The 22,808-nt window shown below is 52.1% G+C and overlaps 1 protein-coding gene across 1 annotated transcript in view; it reads left to right on the forward strand.

Annotated features, from left to right (window-relative positions):
• ZMAT4 (zinc finger matrin-type 4) overlaps positions 1 to 21,819 on the forward strand; it is a gene marked incomplete at both ends in the record, with an annotated part of 45,028 nt that extends 23,209 nt beyond the window's left edge. Inside the window, 4 exons of the mRNA XM_084273910.1 lie at positions 1,793 to 1,949; positions 10,266 to 10,493; positions 21,666 to 21,762; positions 21,816 to 21,819. Coding sequence (XP_084130036.1) covers positions 1,793 to 1,949; positions 10,266 to 10,493; positions 21,666 to 21,762; positions 21,816 to 21,819 — 486 coding nt within the window. The remainder of the gene's footprint in view (positions 1 to 1,792; positions 1,950 to 10,265; positions 10,494 to 21,665; positions 21,763 to 21,815) is intronic.
• Positions 21,820 to 22,808: the final 989 nt, after the last annotated feature.

Here is a 22,808-nt window from a genome sequence, read left to right on the forward strand (position 1 = left end):
GATTGAACAATTAACTGTGGCAAATGGTGCCAATGTGCTTGTCCCCTGCTTGTTTGCTGTTTGCACACTTGCCCTTGTACCTGTGGGAGCAGGTTGTCTGCAAACACTTGCTGGCAGCAGCAGTCGTGTTTAGCTGATGAATGATCAGCCCAGGGCTCTTGGTAAGCTCTTCTCCCAAAGCTGCCTGTGCTGCTTGGTCTCTCCTCACCCAGCTTGTCACCTCCACTCAGCTGCTGCATCCCCCAGCACTGGGGGCAGAAACCCCCATCAGAGCAGGGAAGGATCCCAGCAGACGCATCTGTGCCTGGGAAGCAGGGATACCTCCATCCTGGGTGTTGGGAGGTGTCAAGGGTAGTGCTGGGATGCTCAGAGCTCCCACTAGGGTCACAGGTGTCCGGGTGGGACACTGGGAACCTCGGCAGGATCCAGGATGTGTGATGATGTGGGCAGTGATGTGGCTGTGCTGGGAGCAGGCAGCTTTCAGCTACAGCCACTCCTGCTCGTGGAGCTCAGCCAGCCAGCAGTGCCAGGCTGCCTTTATTCCTCCAGGAATACCCAATATGCTCATTAAATTGGGATTTACTTGTGGAAAATTACGATGCAGCAATTAGGAACTGCCAGGAGTGGCTCCTACTTTGTGTCTGTGCAGCCACGAGAGCCGCTCGCTGGCACCGAAATGCTGGATGGTGCATTTGTACCCTCTGAAAACCATCCACGTGCCATGTGTTAGCCAGCACTTCAGGTCTCACACTGGTATGTCACCTTGGCACCAGGGTGTTTCACCACCCAGGTCCCCAGACAGGGCTGTGGGCCACCACTGTGAGTTTGGTTTAGGTGGCACTGGCTGCTGGGATGAGTTGTTTTACTGTTGCCTGCAAGGAGCAGCACACAGGGGTGTTCTTTAGGTGCTTTGCTCTGCTTTATCCTTCTCTGTGAAGGCTGCAGTGGTGGTTTTTCCTGGCCTTAGTGTGGGCACCGAGACTGCCTTTGCCTTCAGGCTCCTCTGGGTAGCCCATGGAGGGGTGTTGAGCCTGGCAGATGGGCAGCCTGGGGTGGCCAAGTGGCCCATGGAGCTCTTACTTGGTGGAGCAAACACCTGGGGTGCATCCAGGGCTCCCTGACCTTCTGGCTGAGCTTTCCTTTGGTCTCTGCACAAAGTGGGGGGAGGGTTGGGGGGGGGGGGTGGGGGACAAGGGGGTCTCCTCCAAGGGCTTGGGAATGACCATGCTGAGGTAGAGTGGCAGGAGGTGTCCGGGGCTGGTGCGTGATCCCATGTGAGTCCTGCTGGTTTGTTTGCTTCTCCCACCTGTCCCCCTTCCATCCCATCCCATCCCATCCCATCCCATCCCATCCCATCCCATCCCATCCCATCCCATCCCATCCCATCCCATCCCATCCCATCCCCAGCTGCTCTGGGCTCTCGTACAGCCAGAGGAAGCACCGGTGTCTGATGGCAGGGGAAGCCCCAGATTAGTACGACTCAGCCAGGGAACAGGAGTAGGACTGAGGGTCTGGGTGAAGGATGAATCCCTTGGCCAGGGGGAAGCACAGAGTGGTGGAACAAGCTCCCAGTGCAGCAATGAGAGCCAAGGTGCTGGGAGCTTGGGAGTGCCCAGACCTCAGAGACCTGCAGGGCTGGACCAGGGATGACAAAGAAGGGAAACCCCCTTGGAAACCACCTTAGCATAACAACCTAGCTTCCTCTCTCTTCTTACTCCCTGACTGTGCTTGGTGGGCTTAAACACCTCTGGTTTCTTTTTTTTTTGTCTTGTGTTTTTTTGTCTCCACCCAGGGCAGTGATGGTGACTCAGTGGATAAGAACAAATGCTGCACGCTATGTAACATGTCCTTTACCTCAGCAGTGGTGGCCGAATCGCACTACCAAGGGAAAATCCATGCCAAAAGGTTAAAACTGTTGCTAGGTGAACAACCAACATTAAAAGCCACAGGTAGGTCCAGGCAGCGAGCAGGAGGGTCTGGCGTGGGGTGGAGTGGGCCAGCTCGGTGTCTGCTGGGTGGCAGCAGATGGGTAGTTGAGTGATGGAGGCTGGCAGAAGCAACTATTCACTCCTGTCGCTGTCATAACAACCTTTAACAACTGCTGATGCTCGGCATTGTCTGCTTTGTTCCCACGGATTAGTGGTTTGTCAGCCAGGGCTGTGAGAGCCCTACCTCTGGCTCCCTGCTTCCCAAAGGGTTTTTGCTTGGTGGAAGGCAATGTCTCCTCCAGCACGAATAGCCACACCTCACCTTAATTATCAGAAGTTATTCAACAGCTCATATGTCTAATAAGCCTTTCGTCTGCCTGTACAGAACAGGGTATCATTTGCTTTCACCTCAGAGGGAACCCTGGGCTTTAAAAAGCATGGGATGGATTGTGTTCTGATTGTTGCCCCGATGGGTATTCATCATTTCTCCCCTGGTGACTCTGATGACGTGAGCCTATTAACTTCCACATTTAAAGAGTCTGATGTTGGGACTGGAGAACTTCCCCATCCGATTGTTTGCTGAACCATAAAGTCTCTGCAACCCCCAAATATACACTGAAACGAAACTTCCACTGTGGTTGTCACACTGGGGGATGCTTGAACAAAGTATTCCTCTTGCTAACCAGGCAGGGTAACTGGGCCATGGGCCTGCAGACAGATGCATCCCAGTCTTGCTACTGGGGACACTTCCTTTGGAGCAGGATATAAATTCAGCTGTGCACTTTACACCCTGCCTGGCACGATGTGCATAAATCCGAGATGTGATTGAATAAGGGGGTAGGGTTAAGGGTTAGGGAGGGGGATGTTGGCTCTTGGGTTTTGTTGCTTTTTTTAACTTTACAGACTGATAGATGCTGATACACAGAGAATTTCGTCTGCCCTTTGCCAGGACTGGCTTGGGAAGCGTTACCCCCTTTGCTGGAGGGAGTTCTGGGAATCACTTTAGATGGTGGCTGACTTGTTTTAACTATTGAGCGTGCTCTCAGAAGGCTTGGTAAGCAAAGGTGTGGCAGAGTTCATGAGTTCATCAGGAAACTTGGGGTACCAGGAAGCGAGTCCCGTGGGTGGCAGGGGGTGCTGGCTGCTCCAGAGCATCCCACAGCAAGCCAGGGACAGTCTAATGTCACCAAACGTGATAGCGTGCAGCCAACTCACTTTAGGACTCCTCAGGCTGTTCTCTGCAGCCAGCAAAGCTTTACAAGGGCACAGAGAGAAGTGCTGTGCTCGTTATGGTGTTTAATTGCCTGGTGCTTGCCTTAGGGCTCAGAGTCCTGTCCCTATCTGCACCCCTACAGCAGTTTCTCCTCTGGCCTCAAAGGGCCTGCCACAAGACCTGGCATTTCTGGTTAAATCCAGGTGAGTTCCTGAGGGGTGCTGGGTTTCAGGGACTGATTCCCACCGACCCCAACAACTCTGATTCACCCAACAACTGAGGAAGATGCCCAGGACCTCTGGGGCCCTCATTGGCAGGACCCTGTGGGTCTGGGGCTGTTTGGGCTGGGACAGCAGCCAGGAGCCCGGGGTCTGCACGGAGTGCTGGGGCCAAGGCGACTCTCTGTGACTCCAAGGGAGCTGCACCGGGTGCTCCAAGAGTAATGGGCTCTCCAGCCGTTGTAATCACTAGGAAAGTAACTCAAGGACTCATCAGCTCTTCCAGACACTTGATCTGATGAAGCTGAGCAGCAGGAATACATTAACAGGCGCCTTTTGCTCTCCAGTCGATCTCAGAAACGTGCCCTTTGAACACAGTCAGTGGTTTTTCAGGACTCCCTACAGTGCCACCCAGCTCTTTTCCACTGGATTTTCTTCCCAGCCCTTCATGGCTGGCACCAGGCAGCTTTTAGCCTCTCGGATGGAACCTGCAAGGCTCCAGTGCTCAGGAGTCCTGGAGCTGACCGTGCCCAGCCCTGATGGTGCTGGGTGCTCCTGAGGGGGGGAAGCATCCCATCCCTGGGGTCTTCATGTGTGTCTGTGACAACAGCATGTCCAGGCACGTGGCTACAGGGGATCTGAGTGTTTTTCAACAGGAATTCATCACTGGGACTATCCAGCCACCTTTCTTCCCCAGGTCCATGGAAGGGCACTCCAGAGGCTCTCCCTAAAGCCCTGCTTGCCAGAATTGGCCATGGAAACTCAGTGATGGAGGCTGGAGAGATGTTCCTTTGGGGGGGATCATTAAAAAGCTGTTGTTGGGTGTGCTGCATCCCCGAGCCCCCTCCCACAGTGCTGGAGCTGTGGGACCAGCATGTGGATGTTTCCACATCACCCAGCACGAAGAGTTGCAGTCTGTTTTCCCTTTGATTTCCTTAGTGGGGATACACAATGATGAAGGTAGGATTGATCTGCTCAGGAACAAGACCCTGCCTTGCAGCGATTCAGAGGTACTGGTGACCAGTGGAGTGTTGCTGTGGATGGACCCAGCCCTCCTGTGTTCTGGGGACCTGGGAGTTGAGTCAGTGATGGAGCAGCGGGTACTTCAGGAGCACAAGCTTGTGGTTGGTGTCTTTAAAAGAGATCAAGCTTCTCTTCTGATGACAGCACAGTAATCCTTCAGACCATTGAAGGGGCTGCCTGTTTTCCTTGGTATTTCCCTAAGCATTGAAGAGGATTTTTTTTTTAACTTTCCAATGTGACCCAAAAAAGTGAGAAAGAGCCTGTACAGATATTTGAACTCTCATAGTCTTTTAATTACCAAAAAAAACCCCCAAACAACCCAGCTTAAAATGTGTTTCAGAATTCCCCAAGTGCAGGTAAAGGGAGGAAAGAGCCTGTGAAATCCTTTGCCCTGACCATCTTTGCAGGAGTTGGTGTGTTCACAGGGATGTTCAGCTGCCTCTGTGGAGCACAGCACGCCTTGAGACTGCACAGAAACTAAATGAATTTAGGGGACGAGATGAAGACTAATGAATGCAGTTGAAACTGCAGGGGAAATTTAGGAAGAATTCTGGAGCTGTTTGAGGAGCAGTGGGTTCCAGGGGAAAAAAATATCCAACCCAAAACATTGGGAAAAAAGCAATGTTCTCAGCAAAGGTGGAAATTTGAAGAGTGTCTGTGACTGGAATTCTGTTCCTGGTGGCATTGCCTCTGAGAGATGCTGTGCTGCAAGGCTGCCACTGGCCAGAGATTCCCTGAGGCTTCACCCCTGCAGAGCTGCTCTTCCCAACCCAGCACCTGCATCTGTTTCTGGATGGAAAGCAGCAGAGGGAAGGATTTCTGGAGGTACCTCTGCTGAACATCCAACGTGTGCCTGTGTGCTGAACACTCTGCCCTGCATAGCAGCGTGGTACCAGAGCTCCAGTTAACGTTATACTGGAGAGCAGCTCCGGAGCTTCCCGGTGTTTCATGCCACAAGGTGAAATGTTTATCCCACCTCTGCTGTGCTGGTACAGAACAGGCTTCCCTCTCATCACCACGGAGGTAACATCAGTCCTAAACTCTGAGCATGGTATGTCAAGTAGGGCAGGATGTTAGGATGCATCTCGACTGCCCAGCAGTTCTTGCCCCCACGTTCCTACTGGATAATCCGGATGCAGATGCTGCAGCATCAGTCACCTGCCTTCAGGAGGGTTCAGACCTACTTTGCAGATCACAGAGTCACAGAGCATGAGGAGTTGGAAGGGACCTTGAAAGATCATCCAGTCCCACCCCCCTGCCAGAGCAGCATCACCCAGACTAAATCCCACAGGAACACATCCAGGCAGGTTTGAATGTCTCCAGAGAAGGAGACTCCCCAACCTCTCTGGGCAGCCTGTCCCAGGGCTCTGCCACCCTCACAGGGAAAAAGTTCCTGCTGACATTCCCATGGAGCTTCCTCTGCTCCAGCTTGTGCCCCTTGCCCCTTGTCCTGTCGCTGCCATCGCTGAGCAGAGCCTGGCTCCAGCCTCCTGCCTCTCACCCTTTATGTATTTATAAACATTAATGAGGTCACCCGTTGGTCTCCTCTTCTCCAAGCTAAAGAGGCCCAGCTCCCTCAGCCTCTCCTCACAAGGAAGGGGTTCCACTCCATCATCTCAGTGCCCCTGTGCTGGGCTCTTTCAAGGAGTTCTGTGTCCTCTTTGAGCTGAGGAGCCCAGAGCTGGACCAAATATTCCAGGTGTGGCCCCACCAGGGCAGAGCAGAGGGGGAGAGGGACCTCTCCTGACCTACTAATCAGCTGCCTTATCCACGAGGGCACAGTGCTGATCATGGGCATCCTTCTGCCCCCCAGGACCCTCTCACCTGCACTGCTCCCCAAAAGGCCAGTTCCCAACCTATACTGGTACCTGTATAACAGGTATACACAGACACGCTGGTGGCTGAATTCAGCCCCTGAGCAGAATGGGTTTTCTCTCTCACCAGACCCATAGAAAATCACACCTATTCCCAGTCCCCTTACGGAGTTACACCTTCCCTTGTGATTTTAGCATCCCAGTGAAACATAGATCTCTCATTTCTCCAATGGTGCTTTCAGGAGAGAGAGAAGTGCCATAACGACCTCATCACACAGTGAAATATTTCTGATCTGTCCTATTGCTCCTGCTGCACCAGGCTGGAGCCCACAGAGCCTTTATGTCACCGCTGCTGAATTTCTCCTGCCGTCTCTGACGTCTTCTGTCAGCTTGTATCCAGCCACCAGCATGAGTTATGAAGCCAAGAACTGTGGGGGGAAGTGGCTGCTGCTGTCACTGATGGAAGTGCAGGTACTCACAGGCATCGCTTGGGGAAGGTGGAAATTGGTCCTCTGGCACCCACAGTGCCGTGCCGCTGCCGTGGGTCACGGCTTCAGGGGGTGCTGGGGCTGTGTGAGGGGAGATGCCAGCTCCAGGGTGAGGACTAAGGGCATGATTCTGCTGGTGGAAAGGGTTCCTAGGTTGTCATCCATCCTTGTTCTCCAGTTCCTCATGCAGGGTTTGCATTTCAGATGAGGACAGGGTGTGAGGATCCATCCAGCCATGCCTGGAGTCTGCCATAGCCCCAGGTTTGCCTTCTGAGGAAGGCTGGATTTCTCCAGCGCCCCGTTGCCGTGGCTCAGTTACTTTCTCATCCTCGTGCTGTGTTCCTGGAGAGCGACGATGACGAAGAAGTCGGGTGCTGTTGAAGTGCAGCTATGAATAAAAAGCTTTGCATGCAAGAAAGAAGTCAAACATCAGTTCATCACCAGAGCGCTAAAGTGTTTCTAACTTTGTATTTTGCTTCTTGCAGCGAAGTAAGGCTTTCTCACTTCCCTCCCACAGCACAGGGGAACGTAAGGCAGACTGTCATGAGCTATTTAGCATTTTGAAATACTTGAAATAGTCAAACTAGCAGCTTTTATGTTTGTGTTTTAGGTGGAGAAGCGTTTTTAACATTTGATGTTTTGCGGGTGTTTATTATTCATTTTCGTGTCGCTGCGGGGGGAGTGAGGGTATTTTCTGTTCTCTAGTAGTTATGTGGCACTTATCAACATGATAAATCCATGTTTTTTTGAGAAGTCAGCTTTATTTCATTTTAAGAGGACTGGGAAGAAGCGGGATGTTTCCTTAGTCGCCAAGCTGGGCTCAGCACACCTTGGGACTGGTGCTAGTTGGGAGCAGAGCCTGAGGAATGTGGCTTTGCAAGGAAATACGCTGTATGGTGTGTGCTAAGAGGGAATCCCTCATCTGGGGCAGTCACCATGTGACATGGGCATAGGGTGCAGTGCTGGGACCCTGCTGTAGGGGCTGCAACCCATGGCTGGTTGGGGTCTGGGTGTTGCGGTGGGCTTGGAGTGGGGCTGGAGCAGGAATGGGGGCTCTGGGGCAATCTCCTGAAGTAGGAATGCCAGCCCTGCTGACAGCCTGCCTCCTGCACTGCGTTTGGATGAGCACAAGCCACCAGCCGACTTGAGAAGGGCTCAGATGCACAGCCACGGGGCCACTGGTCCAGCTGCCAGCTGAGCAGCAGAGGATGAGGATGCTCCAGTCGTATTCCTTCAGCGAGCGGGAGATGTAACTCCTGAGGACACCACCAGCTCTGTGAACATCAGCCTCCCTGGTTCCCCTCTGGCGACAGGAAACATATAAACAAGGAGAAAGATGACCAAAAGACCCAAGAGATTTAACTTTACAGCCTGGGGCCTGGAGAGCAGCATGTCAATCACAGCCCTGCACTGCTGCGACAGCTGGTTGGTTGCAGATGCCCAAACATCTCTGCATCCCAGTCCTGGTGCCTTGGCTGTGCCTGGTGTGGCTCAGCCCTGTCCTGGTGAGCAACAGAGGGCTGGCACCACGCGGCATCCCCAGGTCTGTGCCCGGTCCCCTCACAGGGCAGCCCAGGCCAGCGACCCTTTATGTAGGGAGAGCTCCTTGAGGGGGGCTCTGCAGGTGCTCATTTGCTTTTCGGGAGTCAAGTGCAGGCACAGCCTTCACAACCTTTGGACAGGCAATGTTGTTGTTCCCTAATGTCTTCTTCATCCCCATGGCTGGCTCAGCTCTGCTCTGTGGTGTGTCTGCTCTGTTTGCTGCGTGCACCTCGGGGGGCTGGGGGTGAGCTACAGAAACAGGGGCTGGCATAAGTATGACTAAAGATGTTGTTTTTAGGAGCAAAATAGAGCTGGGAACATCCCAAGTGCTGCCCACTGGAGGTTTCAGGAGACATTTTCCTGGAGGCAGCACTGCAGCCACTGACCTCAGAGCCGGGATGTGTCCGAGTGCAGCCCCAGGGTGCTGCAAGGGGCACTGGGGGTCAGGCCAAAGGAGGAGGATTTTCTTGGTCAGCATCCTGCTTGGTTTCTATCTCAGCTGTTTAAGCAGGAGCTGGGCAGAGGAATACGCTGGTGGGGCAATACGAATCCAAACGGCATTTATGAGGCAGCAGGAGGAGGGGAAGAGAGATCTTCTGCAGGAGCCCGTGGTGTAATCACTTCATTAATGAAGGAGCTTGCCTCTCTTGTGCTGGGCAGTGAGAGGAAACACAGCCCTGAGCGCTTGTCCAGAGGCTGCCACGCGAGGAGGGTGACAGTGCCCTGACCAGCCACCTGGACACGGAACTCTGATACCTTGGCAGTTGTCATCAAAAACAATAGGAGCTCATAAACGCCTGGAAATTGATAAGGTTGTAAGTAACACTATATGTAAGATACAATTTCCCTGAGGAAAGTTAATAGACATCCCTTCCCAAGCAGGTCAGCGGAAGATTTGTGACGGTATTAACTTTCTTGAGCCGTGGAGTCAATCACAGTGGGCTTGGGTGGTAATTACCCATCTAAATATAACCCCACTTCACCCACTGGTGCCAACATCAAGCGCTGAGGTGGGTTCATCACTTGCCAAGCCGCTCTCTCACCGGGGCTTCAAGAGCACAGAGCTTCATGATCAAAGGAGCCATCGAGCTCCTCTTCACCGCCTTAAAGTTTGCCTGTCCTTCCGACAGGGAGAGAGCGGTTCCTTAATTATTTAGATGGCAGGCATTTCATCTGGAAAAGAAAAGGGAAGGAAAAAACCCACATGAAAGGGAATTTTTGAATGAGGTGTGGTAATTAAGCCCTAGTCATTGTGTATTTTTTGTATCCCGACGTTATCTGAACTTTGTTTTACTTCAAACTGGTTTTTCCGCGGCTTTGCTGGCTCGTTGAAGGCAGGAAGGCTCTGGCAAACAAGGTGCAGCTCTGTTATGTAAAGACTAATGACCCATTTTCCTTTGAAATTATTTGGAGAATCACCTCTGTGTTCCCAGGTGGCCTTTGGGTGACTATGAAGGGAGATGGGATTAAATGAAGGTCGTGGGTTACTGGGACCTGTCCGTTCACAGTGTGGGGGGTACTTGAATGAGGCATCAGGCTGTTGAATATTAGTTTTCATCTGTGACAATTCACAGTCCCTGCAGCTTTCCCTATTCTTCCTGAGACCAAATAAATTGGTGGTGGTGGGGGAAAGGAATCCTGAGATAAAGATAAATCTGCCTGTCTCTCTTGAGAAGTAGATGGGTTTGCATGTTCTGTTTATTATCCACTGGCAATTTTTCCTGGAAGTCGCAATTGAAGCAGGATAAGTTTGGCAGGTTTAGTCACAACAGCGATGAGATGCGAGGCTGCAATGAGAGCATCCTCCTCTCCCAGCTAGGGAAATGCAGGGAGTTGAGGAACAGTCCTGTGCTCTCCTTTCACGCTGCTTTTTTTTTTAATGAGAAATGGTAGATTTCCAAGCAGTAACATCCCAAATATCCACTGGGACCCTGTAACTGCTGCTAATTATTCCCTGTGTCTAATGTGGGATCTGCCTCGGGGTCTGCTGTTGCTGAGACAGCCTGGGAGAGCTCATGGCTGAATGTTTCCTCTTACAGAAACCGCTCTCAGCTCCCTAAAGCAGCCGCACACGGATAATCCGCCGGTGGTACCGTCACCGCATCAGCGGAGAGACTCGGACCGGTACTGCCAGCTGTGTGCAGCCTGGTTCAACAACCCCATGATGGCACAGCAGCACTACGATGGCAAGAAGCACAAGAAGAACGCAGCAAGGGCTGACCTCCTGGAGCAGCTGGGGAAGACCCTGGACCTGGGAGAGCTGAGAGGTGAGAGCATCGGTGTGCAGAGAGCGAGGACCTGCTTTCCCTGGGGTCTGGTGACCGCAGCAATGTGCCCTTGCCCACTGTTCCTCTGGTCAAGCTGGGTGGGCTGTGGTGCTCGTGAGGTTCCTGTGACCATAAAAATAATCCCCTCCTCTAAGAGGCCGCTCTGCAGTTTGGGCAACATCGTTGAAAAGTTGTTTCCTGGGTATTTCTTTTGCTTTTCCCTAAAACAAAAGTCCCTTCCGTCAGCACACGCTTCTGTCCTCCAATGTGGACCGAGAGGAGAGTGGATAAAGCACAGGGAAATGGGGACAGACATGTGCTGCTGGAGGCAGAGCACTCCTGGCACCTCCCTGATGGAGAGCATTAGCTGTCTTCTGTGATTTAATTAGTGCTTGTAAAACACTGCAATGGCCCTGGGTCAGCAGCAGCAAGGAGGAACCAAGCACTCGTGGTGGTGATGTTAAACACAAGTTTTCTCTGTTCCTGCTGGAGGGAGAGCAGCTGTCTGTCTGTCCTGGTCCCATCAGGAGCAGCTCCTGCAGGGTCCTGTGGGTGCTGTGCCCTGGGGTCACCTGGATTTGGGTCCTGCACCCCTTGGTGGGGGGAAGAGGGAAGTCCCCCTCATCAGAGCAGAACCACATCCTGGCTGGCAGCCTCCTGCCCTGAGCGTCCCCAGTGCTGCCCAGTCCCGTCCCAGCCTGGCGCAGAGGGAGGACAGGCTGAGTTGATGGGGATGCGTCACCACAGGGTGAGCAAAGTGCCTTTTAGCATCGAGGTGTCATTACAGGAGGAGAGGTATGAGCCTCCTGGTGAAAGCTTCCTCCGTGGTCGTGATGATATCCCCGTACGCACACACCACGTAGGCTGAGAGGAAAGTGCAGGTTGGACTTTCAAATCCATGTGGGAGAGGAAGTCTAGTTTACCAGCAAGACAGTGCATTAACATTCTAAAATACCTTAAACACCCCCTCCCCAGCCAAATGAAATAACTCTCCTTTAAATACTAACGACGACGCAGTATCTTGTGCCTTTCTTGATCTCAACTAAACCTTGTAATGGTTATCCAGAGCCTTGGTGTGCTACCTAGTGTGACTCACGGTGCCATAAATGATTCATGTGGCTGAGTCACTGCCCGCTGCTGGAAATATGCAGGGAAATAAAACCTGGGACAATAACATGGAAGTGCTTAGTACTTTGAACTGTGCCAAGCTCGAGAGTGGCTGAGGATGTCATTAACTGTAAATAAATCAATTGTGAAGTGTTTTATTCATTTTGCTTGTGTGGAGGAGAGGTGAAACTGGAAGGCTTTGTGTACTCATATCAGCCCGTGCTGGGGTTTGGCTTTACAGTGGGTCTGTGCACGGTGGGGATTCACAGATGAATCCTCTGTTGTCCTGTTGCTGTCTGTTGGTTGCAGGGGAGGAGGGTCTGCTGAGCTGTGCCACGGCTTTAGGCATCCCCGTGTCCAGGGAAGCTGGATTCGGTCCTCTGGTCAGATGCTTCTATGCTGTTGTCTCAGAGTCATGGGTGTCCAGCGCTTTCTAGTGTGGACAGCCACACAGCCAGACTCAGTGAGCCAAGGAAGATGTCCTGGAGTCCTGCAACACTCATCTCCACTGCTGGAGTCGGGGTACAGCCAGGACATCCCCTGTTTTACAGCTTTTCTTAGCTAGGGACTGTGACACACTCCCGTATGCCTGTAGCACTGGGGCTAGAGCAGATCACTATGGATGTAGGAGGCAGAGCTCTGCCACAGCCTTACCTCAGCAGACAGCATCATGTGTGACGTGAGAAGCGTGGTGACGGTGGCAGCTCAGAGATACCCAGTGGCAGTCCCTCCCAGCTTGTCAGCGAGACCTTGTCCGAGGGTGCTGCCGATGCCCGGCGGGTTTGGTGTTGGGCAGCAGGTGGTAGGGACGATGGCTGTGGCTTCCCCTGGCTCAGCACTTGTTGTGCTCCCTTGTTTTTTTTGCTAGAATGCAAACTCATCTCCCTTCCACACTAACCCCCGTGGCTTCTCCCATCGCAACTTAAATATTAATTCTATTTTGACTGCTGTGGGAGACAAACATTTGATGCATTGTGTGAGCCTGGAACAAGCAGTGTCGGTTGAAGTCAAACACTCCAGCAGCCTTTGATGTTTTGATAATGGCTGTAATAAAATATTTATTGATAAATATGAATGTGTATTTGGAGGAATAAGAATAGAGATATATTTTTGGACAACTGATATTTATAGGAAACAAAAGCATTGATTCTTCTTGCCAAGTGCTCATCCTGCAGTTTCAAAGCCTTGTTTTCTACTCAGAAATGAGAAAGGATGGTAAAAAAAGGGGGGAAGGGGGAAGGAGCCTTGCTAACAGTAGTCACACCGTGCACATGCTGCGTGGGTTGATAGGCAGAGCTCACTGCTGCCCTGGGCAGGATCCATCTGGCATCTCCAAATGGCAATGTGGCTGGTCCCTTGGACCCCTGCTTCAAGGACTGGACTGGAAACCCCTTTGCTCTTCCTCAGTGAGAGAGCACATGGACAGACCCTGCAGAGCTGCCTCTTGTAGCTGCAACTGTGCCCCAGCCAACCCTGAAATGGGTCGTAAAAAGCCAAAAAGGAGGGGGTACAGTAAGGAACCCCAGCTCTGGGCTGTGCCCCTGGCAGCTCGCCCTGTCCAGATGCACCACTCATCCGCTGCTCAGTCGGAGACACCGGTGTGGCTCTGTCTGGCAGCCCTCACCACCACAGCCTGTGCCTGGCAGAAAGCGAATCACATTTTAGCTCCATCAGGTCACATTTCACCAGTTTAACTTCACATCTGGCTTTACCCATCGCTGAGGTTCCTCCTCTGAGGCAGGTGAGCTCTGTGGGGGCAGAGGGCTCGTGCCAGGCCCTGGCAAACCTCATTCTCAAGGAATTTCGGTAATAACGAGCTCTGCTTCTTGCTGGTGCTGAGCCAAAGCCTCACAGCAACTCACTCTCTCTCTCTTTTGAAGGCTGGCACAGGGTTGGAAAGTCTGGGCTTTGTTGTGTCCTTTCCTGCATGGATATTGAATGATCGGACAGACAGACTGTCCCTCGGTCATCAGCACCTTTTGAGGGGCAACAAGTGATTGCCAAAGCATTTCAGGCTCTCTCAGGTGCCTGCCAGTAAAACCTGGATTTTATGTAGTGATGGAAAGAGGCTCAGAGCCCTGAGTACCTAGGGTGGTTAGCTGGGCTGCCCTGAACTGCAGGGATGTGTCTTCTTGTGGGGCACTTGGTCCTGGTGAGCAGGAAAAGCACTGGAACATGGAGCAGAAACTGGTGCCTCTGTTCAGGAAGGATAGGGAACTACTGGAGAGGGGACAACAAAGGGCTGAGGAGATGCTGAGGGGACCAGAACATCTCTCTCAGGAAGAGAGGCTGAGGGACTTGGGACTTTTTACCCTGGAGAAGGGAAGACTGAGGGGGATCTTCTCAGTGCTGATAAACCCCTGAGGGGTGGGCTCAGGAGGATGGGTCAGTCTGTGTTCAGGGTGCCCAGGGACAGGATAAGGGGCCATGGGCACAAACTGGAGCAGAGGAGGCTCTACCTAACCCTGAGGAGGAACTTCTTTGCTGGGAAGGTGGCAGAGCCCTGGGCCAGGCTGCCCAGAGGGGTTGGGGAGTCTCCATCTCTGGAGACATTTGCACCCCGTGATCCTGGGTGCTGCCCTGGGGACCCTGCTCTGGGGGGTGGGACTGGGGACATCTCCAGAGTTCCCAACCACCCCCACCTCTCTCTGATTCTCTCAAGGAGATTACACTGTGAATCCCAAAAATAAATTGCAGCAGCTGCAGTAAAGCAGAATCAGGACAGCTGCAGGGGGATGCTGTCACCTGAAGCCTTTGTATTCTCAGGTAAATCCTCACAGTTGCAGATCTCTCCTGCAAAGTCAGGCAGTGAGCCGAGTTTCCTTCCCCCTCTCAGCTCCTAGTTTCTTTGTGTGTCTTATAAATACTTTCCATTCTGTGCTGTTGCTTTTGGTTAGTAGGAAGAGATTTAAGGAGTGCTCCCCTGGAATGTGTTTTAATTCATCTTATGCAGAATGACATTAATGACTCGACTGGTTAATATTTCATTTAATGGACATAGGAGCCCATTCAATTTTACATGAGCACATGTCATGACATAGGGTGGGGAATGCTGCTGTATCATGAGGATGCAGAGGTAGATGTGGATATGGGATTCGGACTGAGCACAGCATTTCCAGAGGCAGACTGCTCGGGGGGGTGGGGGTCCATCTTCCTATTGCTGACTGCCTGCAGGGCTAATACTCAACTCCAGCAGGTGTCAGTCAGTGTATTTTATGAAGCCATCGTTTCAGGAGAGCTTGGGAGCCTTGGCAAACCCCAGGGAGACCAGATACTGTTAATTCTGGTATTCCAGAGGGAATGGCTGCCTGTGGTTTCAGCCTGCAGTCTATGGGAGGGGAGTTTCCTTCCTCCATGTCTTGTTTCAGTGGAGTTCCAGGGATCTGCTGGAGAGAGTCCAGCAGAGGCTACCAAGATGATGGAGGAGCTGGAGCATCTCCACTATGACGAAAGGCTGAGTGAGCTGGGGCTGTTCAGCCTGGAGAAAAGAAGCCTGAGAGGGGATCTGATCGATGGTTATCAATGTCTGAAGGGTGGGACACAGGGGGACATGGGCAGCCTCTTCTCAGTGTCTGTGGGGACAGGACAAGGGGCGATGGGCTCAAGTTGGAGCACAGGGAGTTCCCCATCAATATGTGGAAGAGCTTCTTCCCTGTGAGGGTGAGGGAGCCCTGGGACAGGCTGCCCAGGGGGTGTGGAGTCTCCTTCTCTGGAGAGATTCCAGCCCTGTCTAGACACCAACCTGTGTGCCCTGTCCTAGGGAGCTGCTTTGGCAGGGGGTTGGACCTGATGAGCTCTGGAGGCCCCTTCCAACCACTCCAATTCTGTGATTCTGTGACTTCCCGTCATACTCAAGACTCCTCCCATACAAATCAGTCTTGGGACGCTGGGTTTCCAACTAAAGAGGTCCTGCAGCACTTAACCCTGCCATGGGAATGATGATCCCAGTGTTGGGGAGCACAGCACATCCATGGACACCAGCAGACCTGTGATTCTGCTGAGCACAAGCAAGTTCACAGTCAGCCCAGTCTACAGCCACATTTTCCAGCAGGTGGGAAGAGCTGCTGCGGCCAAGCAGCTCCGGGTCCCTCCTATGCTGGACATGGCAGGGGGACAGCATTGCCCTTTGCTCATCACCATCATCAGCCTTGCCATGCCAGTGATAAAGAAACCCAGAGTCCCCACTTAGGAGCTGTAATCACTGACGGCGCTTCCACCTACATGAGTAATTAAGATTCAGTAAGGCTGCAGTTAATGTATGCTGTTAAATTAGCTGCTGAGCATTAGAACCTTATTACCTTAATTTAAAATATTACCAGTTTCCCCAGTCCCGACCTCTGCCGTGTGGCCATCGCAACCCGGTCCCAGGCCTCGGCCTGCAGCAAGGTGCTGAGGCAGCTCCCGTGTCAGCTGTGTGCGGCCTTGTCCCTGCGCCGTGGCATGAAGGTGCACAGCTGCTGACAGTGCTTGGCTTAACGGAGACAGGAGCTGCCAGCCAGGGAGAGAAGCTTTGACTAGACCCTCTTCCACTGCATCGGGAATCAGTTCCATAAGGACAGCATCCCTAAGTGATTTGATCAGCCACGGTTAGATCTCTGTCCTGGGCCACATCGCGATGTGTAGTCATGGAATCCCAGCCTGGTCTGGGTTGGAAGGGACCCCAAGGGTCACAGAGCTCCAATCCCCCTGCCACAGGCAGGGACACCAACCTCCAGCCTGGAGCTACACAAGGTTCCCCAGGGCCCCAGCCAACCTGGCCTTGAACACCCCCAGGGATGGGGCACCCACCCCCTCTCTGGGCAGCCTGTTCCAGCCCCTCACCACTCTCTCTGCAAAGAACTTCCCCCTAATATCCAATCTAAACCTTCCCTCTTTCAGCTTTAATCCACCCCATTGTCCTGCCAGTCTCTGCCCTGTAACAAGCTGATTCCCCTCCTATGTCTCTGCTCCCTTCAGGCACTGGAAGGCTGCAATGAGGTCCCCCCACAGCCTTCTCTTCTCCAGGCTGAACCAGCCCAGCTCCCCCAGCAACAAGAGCAGTAATGCAGGCAACTGTTTAAATACTCCTGCATTATCATTTCCCCACTCTGCTCGAGCAGAATATGTTGGAATTATTTGTTAAAGGTGATTTTTGGCTACGTTGAGCCGGATTCCCATGCAAGAGACACACAAGGTATTTGAGCAAAGCAGGACTGGTTGCAAGGTGAGGGTCTGAAGCTTGAAAAGGGAAAAGTCACAGAATGACAGAAGTTGGAAGGGACCTTGAGAAAGTGAGGGGTTTTTTTGGGGGGGAGAGAGCCTGTACCTACAGCTGGGAATGGTAAATGTGTATGTACACCCTGCGCGCAGCCTGCGCCGTTAAACACAGTGAGGATCAACCGATGGAATATGAGAACACCGTGCGTTACTTGTTCTAAATGAATTGTTTTAACAAGTTCTGCAAGGAAATAATAGTGTGGAAAGTCAAAAGAGGCTATTACATGGTACATTAAAACTGTTCCTAAACAGCAGCCCGTGGTAGGAATCCCACAGCTCGGGTATTTTTAAGCAGAGCCCTTCAATTAAGGGATGTTCGTGGAGGTGAATTGGTGCAAAGCAGCAGCTCGACTGTGGAGACTAAAATTTGCAACTCCCTTTGGGTTTTGGGGTTGGTTTGGTGTTTTCTAGGAGGACAGGACAGTGTTTAGTGGTTTAGTTGGTCGTAGTTCCTTGGAGAGGCTTCTCATTTCTCCCCCCCCGCAAAGAAAAGCATGGCTGGTTCCGTATTAATTCCGATGTGTGTGGAATGTCAGTGGTGCTAATGCAGTCTGTGACGCCCAGGGAATTATTAGGATGTTAAACTACAAAGGAGGGGAGGAGAGAAGAAATGTGAAGGGAGATAAACAGCGTCAGACTGGGCCATATGTGCACGTTTCTGTACTTAATTCGTGCCAGGTTTTGCCCATGCTGGGAGGAAGAGCCCCCAGATCGCTGTCTCTCTCTTCAGGGATGTCTGAAGGGAAACAGGCATTTAATGTACATCCAGCCCCGCGCTGTCCTTGGGGTAAAAACATGTTGGATGAGGCAGAGAAGTGACTGCTGCTGTAATTCTGCTCTGAAATCGCTGCGCTCTTTTCCCAAGGTGAAAGAATAATGGAATTAAGCTGTAGGCATGCTGCTGGGAGCAGGGAAAAGAGCCCTGTCCTGTCCCGGGGGCTCTGCCACGCTCCGATTTGTACTGACCCTGCCTGTCTGGTTGCCAGGTTTGCTCCATTTGCAGAAATCAGAAAGCATTTTGTTTTCCTGTCCTTTGTGCTCGAGAAGCATTGAGGGGGGGGGACGTGACACAGCCCTTCCCTCCCCTGTGCCATCGCGGTGACACCACCAGCACACAGCAGGCTGCTTCTCCATCGCTGGGACACCTCCAGCAGCTGCAGCCGGGTCTGTTTGGGCTCTGGGCTTTGCCCCCACAGGGCTGGGATGCTGTCCTGGGCTTCCCAACCCAGCCTGGATGCTGTCCCAGCATGGGGACTGGGAATGCCAGGTGATGCAGAAGGGCAATGACCTGGGTTTGTTGTGGTGGTAGTTCCTAGGAGAATCTTCTCATTTCTCCCACAGATGGTTGTCCCTTGGGCCACTTCCCCTCCTTGTGGAAGGAGGGAAAAGAATAAAGAAGAAATAAAAAGGAAGAAATGAATCAGATCTGGTTTTGCAGGCACAGAGGAACTTCCCTGGCAGCATCACGTTGTTCTGTGACTGTAAAAGTCACCGGGGAATGTTTGGGGTGACAACCCATTTAGGAACACAAACCAGAATGGGTGTGTGTGAATGACAACGTGATCTGTCACAAGCTGGACCCGCTCATCCTCCACAGAGGGAGGAAGGGAGGAGGGGGGCACTAAGAATAAACCCCTCAGAAATGGACCAAACTCTACGTTTTCCAAACTGACACAAATCCAACCCAATACTGGCCATTCCCAGCAGCCAGCAGGCAGCACACTGCGTTGGGAAAAGGCCTTTTCTCCTTCACCTCTCTCTCTGATTGCTGCCTGGCTGCTAGGCTCCTATTTTTAGATTTTTCACCTTTTCAGAGGTGGCAAAGTCTTGATTTCCTTGTCCTGCTGAGAACTGAAAATGCTCCCAGCCTTAAGTCATTAAATTGTAATTCTGAGGCACAAACTTAAATGGGGAAGAAATAATTTTCTGATTTAGTACAATAAATGATGCTGAGAATAGCGGGTTTTGTGTCTCTGGGCACCTCAGGCTGTGCTGTGCAGGGATTGCATCCATAATCCTGCCTTCCTCATTAACCCTGACCACCTTCCCCCTTCCCAGAGACCAGCCCAGGACAACTCCCTGTATTGGATGGTCTGAAATAGCAGGGAGCAGAAAGGTTGGGATCAGAAGAAACACCATGATAACCATCCCAGTCTGAGTATCAATCTGCAGTAAAAAACCCCAAGCTTCAGTAGTGATGTTAAAGCTATTCCAGTGTTAAACAGCCAATTTTTTTATGATATCTGCAAAATCATCTTGCTTTTTTTTTACTGCACAGGACAGTCGGTTGAGCACAGTTTGGGACAGTTGGTTGAGTACAGTTTGGGGCTGTTCTGGGTTGTGTACAGAGAAAGGTGCCTTCTCTCATTGCCATGGTCTCTGTGAGAATCCAGCAGTCTCTTGTGTGAGCACAGTCCTTGGGGGAGCAAAGGTCTTGCTGGAAGTGGATGTTTCAGAGCTGTGAAGTTTGATCTTGGCTGAAGGGGCGAAGTGCAGGCTGGTGACGTGCTGGAGAGGAGCTCTGTGGAGAAGGACCTGGGGGTCCTGGTGGGTGACAGGGTGGCCATGAGCCAGCAGTGTGCCCTGGGGCTGAGAGAGACAATGGGATCCTGGGGGGCATCAGGAGGAGTGTGGCCAGCAGGTCACAGGAGGGGATCTTCCCCCTCTGCTCTGCACTGGTCAGGCCCCACCTGGAGTGTTGTGTCCAGTTCTGGGCTCCCTGGGATCAAACAGACAGGGATCTCCTGGAGAGAGTCCAGAGGAGGGACACAGAGATGATGAAGGGCCTGGAGCATCTCCCCCTGTGAGGAAAGGCTGAGTAAGCTGGGGCTGTTCAGCCTGGAGAGAAGAAGACTAAGGGGGGACCTTATTAATGTTTATCAATATCTGAAGAGTGGGATGCAGGGGGGAATGGGCAGCCCCGTTTCAGTGTCTGTGGGGACAGGACAAGGGGCAATGGCTGCAAGTTGGAGCACAGGGAGTTCCACACCAACATGGGGAAGAACTTTTCCTCAGTGAGGGTGAGGGAGCCCTGGGACAGGCTGCCCAGGGGGTGTGGAGTCTCCTTCTCTGGAGAGATCCAGGACCTATCTGGACACCAACCTGTGTGCCCTGTCCTAGGGAGCTGCTTTGGCAGGGGGTTGGACCTGATGGGCTCTGGAGGTCCCTTCCAACCCCTGTGATTCTATGATTTTGTTGAGTTTAGTTCTTCAGCTTGGGATGTTTTTTGAGACTGTTTTCTATGACTTCCCTTATTTATAAATTGCTTTGCAGTGTCTGTTTGAGATGTGCAGGAATCTGCTTAATCCCTTGGTCTCCTACAACCTGTGCCCAGGGGCAGAGCAGTGCATGGGGAGAGGAACGCTCTTTAAACCAAGCACAGGGATGCTGCTCCTGCCCTGAGGGTCTTTTCCAGGGGTCCCACAGCCCCTTCAGAGGGTACAGCCTTGATCCTTTCATGATGCAGGGAGTGGAATGGACCATACCTCTTGCTCTGGGGGTGTTTGTGTGGTCTGTTTCAGTGCTGCTGGCACCGTTCATCTCCTTTTTGCTAGCAGGAGGTAACATCCCATGTGCTTCTCCAGAGTCCAGTGCAGGCTCCTGCCCTGTCTTGCTCATGGTTACGCTCCTCAGCTGACTGCACTGCTGCACTTCCATCACATGCTCCCCAATTTACATAGCAATAAGAAAAAAATGCAGTATATTTCCTTGGAAAAAATCACATTATAACCCTGGCAATCGAACAGACAATGAAATGAAAAGGAGTGGAGACAGCTGAGAGGATGGTTAGAAAGTCAAAACAAAACAAAACACCACCCCCCCAACCCAAAAACACCACGGAAATTTCATAACATCTCCACTGTGAACCCACTGAGATGTTATTTCTAGTTCCCTGGTGCTCTGTTGGCCAGCAGGAAGAGCAACAGCTTTATAAATAGTTGTTATTGCATCTGCGAAGGGCTAAAATTAGCAGAGGAAGGGCTGCTCTGCGGCCAGGGGTGCAGACAGGTATTGGGGCCAAGGCTTAAATCCATCAGGCAAAACGAGCTTCCAGGGTCTGGATGTGTGCCTGGTACCCAGCTCCCAGCACTGACCTTCAGATGAGCGCTGCCTGGTGCCTGCTCTCTGGGGTCGGTGGCGGTGTTCAGCAATCACAGCCGTGCATTCCGGCGGGTAGATCAAAGTGGATCCCTCTGGGGAGGGGTGGGGAAAAAAATAAGTTCCTAAGTGATTTGGCTCCTAAATACACTAACCAGGAATTGCTACCAAAAAAAAATCTGGAGGAGTAAATGGGGCCTCGTGGGCTCATTAGTCTGAGCGTGATGATGCTTTGTGAGAGCACCACGGGAGAGGGATGCCTGAGCTGAGGATCCGCAGGGACCACTGTCTCCAGGAGGGATTTGCCTTTGAACCCTGCTTGGCTCTGCTCTGTCTGTGCTTTTTAAAACATCCCTTTAGGCTTCACTAATGCTTGGATAGCCTGGCCTGGAAAAGTAAATAGATGGGTTACTGCGAAGAGAAATGTCTGGGAAACTGGAAATGAGCTTGGAGATCTGAGTACTTTGTAATTAATTAGAGGTTTGCTGGGGGCAAGGGTTACTGGTTTGGGTTTTTTTTCCTGTTTTTCCTCCTTTCTTCAGCCATTTTCACTCATTTGTGCTTTCCAGCTGCCTGTTTTCATCACGAAGAGCCCAGGCATGGAGGTGTTTCACCTCCCTGTGCAGCCCTGAGCTTGCCTGCAGCCTACCCCCAAGCCCAGAGCCGGTGCTGAGGGCGATGCACAACTAATGACTCTGGTTTTCTTCACAGGGCTGAAGCGCAGCTACACCTGCAACATCTGCAACGTCACCCTGAACTCCATAGAGCAGTACCACGCACACCTGAAGGGCTCCAAGCATCAGACCAAGTGGGTATCTCTGCTCTCTTCCCTCCATGTCCTGTCTGTCTGTGTCTCTGTAGATGAATGTACACGTACCTGTGCTTTACACTCTGATAACCCTGTCATCTGAGGAGCCCTGGGGTGGTTTGCAAGCACAGACACCCAAGGCATCTCTGCTTGGAGGAGAGCAGGGCTGAGCCTGCAATGTCCCAGGGAGGGGGGCTCCTCTATGGAGCAGTGAAGAGGTTAAGGGGATGTCCTGCTTTCCTTCCTTCTCCTCCTTTACTCCCCTTCTCAGGAAACCTCCCAGGAAGCTACACATCCTCTGGGACACCCCTCTCCTCCTCAGCTTGTCCATCACTTGTGGGCAGGAGCACTCATACTTCTACAGGACAGGAGGCAATGGGCTCAGGTTGCACCAGGGAAGGTTCAGATTGAAGATCAGGAAAGAATTCTTCACTGAAAGAGTGGTGGAGCACTGGAGCAGGGAGGTGGTGGAGTTGCTCTCCCTGGGGGTGTTTGTAAACCAGGTAGATGAGGTGCTCTGGGAGATGCTTTAGTGGTTAGAGTGGTGTAGGGCTGACGGTTGGGCTTGATAATCTTGAAGATCTTTCCCAACCATGACAATTCAATGATTCTGCCTGTGACAAGCTGTAGGCATTTACAGCTCAGAGCATCTCCCAGCTTGGCACGTCCCTTCCCTGTGTCCTCAGCCAGGCTATGGTTCTGCCATCCCTCCCCACTGAAATGTCAGAGGATGTCGGGGAAGCCATATAGCTCCCCACCCTGTCCTGGAACTGAGCCCTGCCTGCTGGCTTGGGATGGGTGAAGAAGAACCAGGCAGCAGTGACCCAAGACATTACTGATGTCTGGTCTTATGCCACAAGCATTTGTGCCTAGTGATGGGGAGTTTGCAGCTTTGCTCATGTGTTAAACCTCAGAAGAGGCACTGGGAGTGCAACAGGGTCGGGTGTTTCCCAGTGAAAATGTTTATGCTGTGATTTAGAGCAATTATGTATCACCCAACTTGGAGACTTGGAGGGAGTCTGCTCTGTCAATTAGGGCAAATTATT

The sequence above is a fragment of the Gallinula chloropus genome (genome assembly GCF_964237585.1).
Source record: "Gallinula chloropus genome assembly, chromosome: 21".
Taxonomy (NCBI): domain Eukaryota; kingdom Metazoa; phylum Chordata; class Aves; order Gruiformes; family Rallidae; genus Gallinula; species Gallinula chloropus.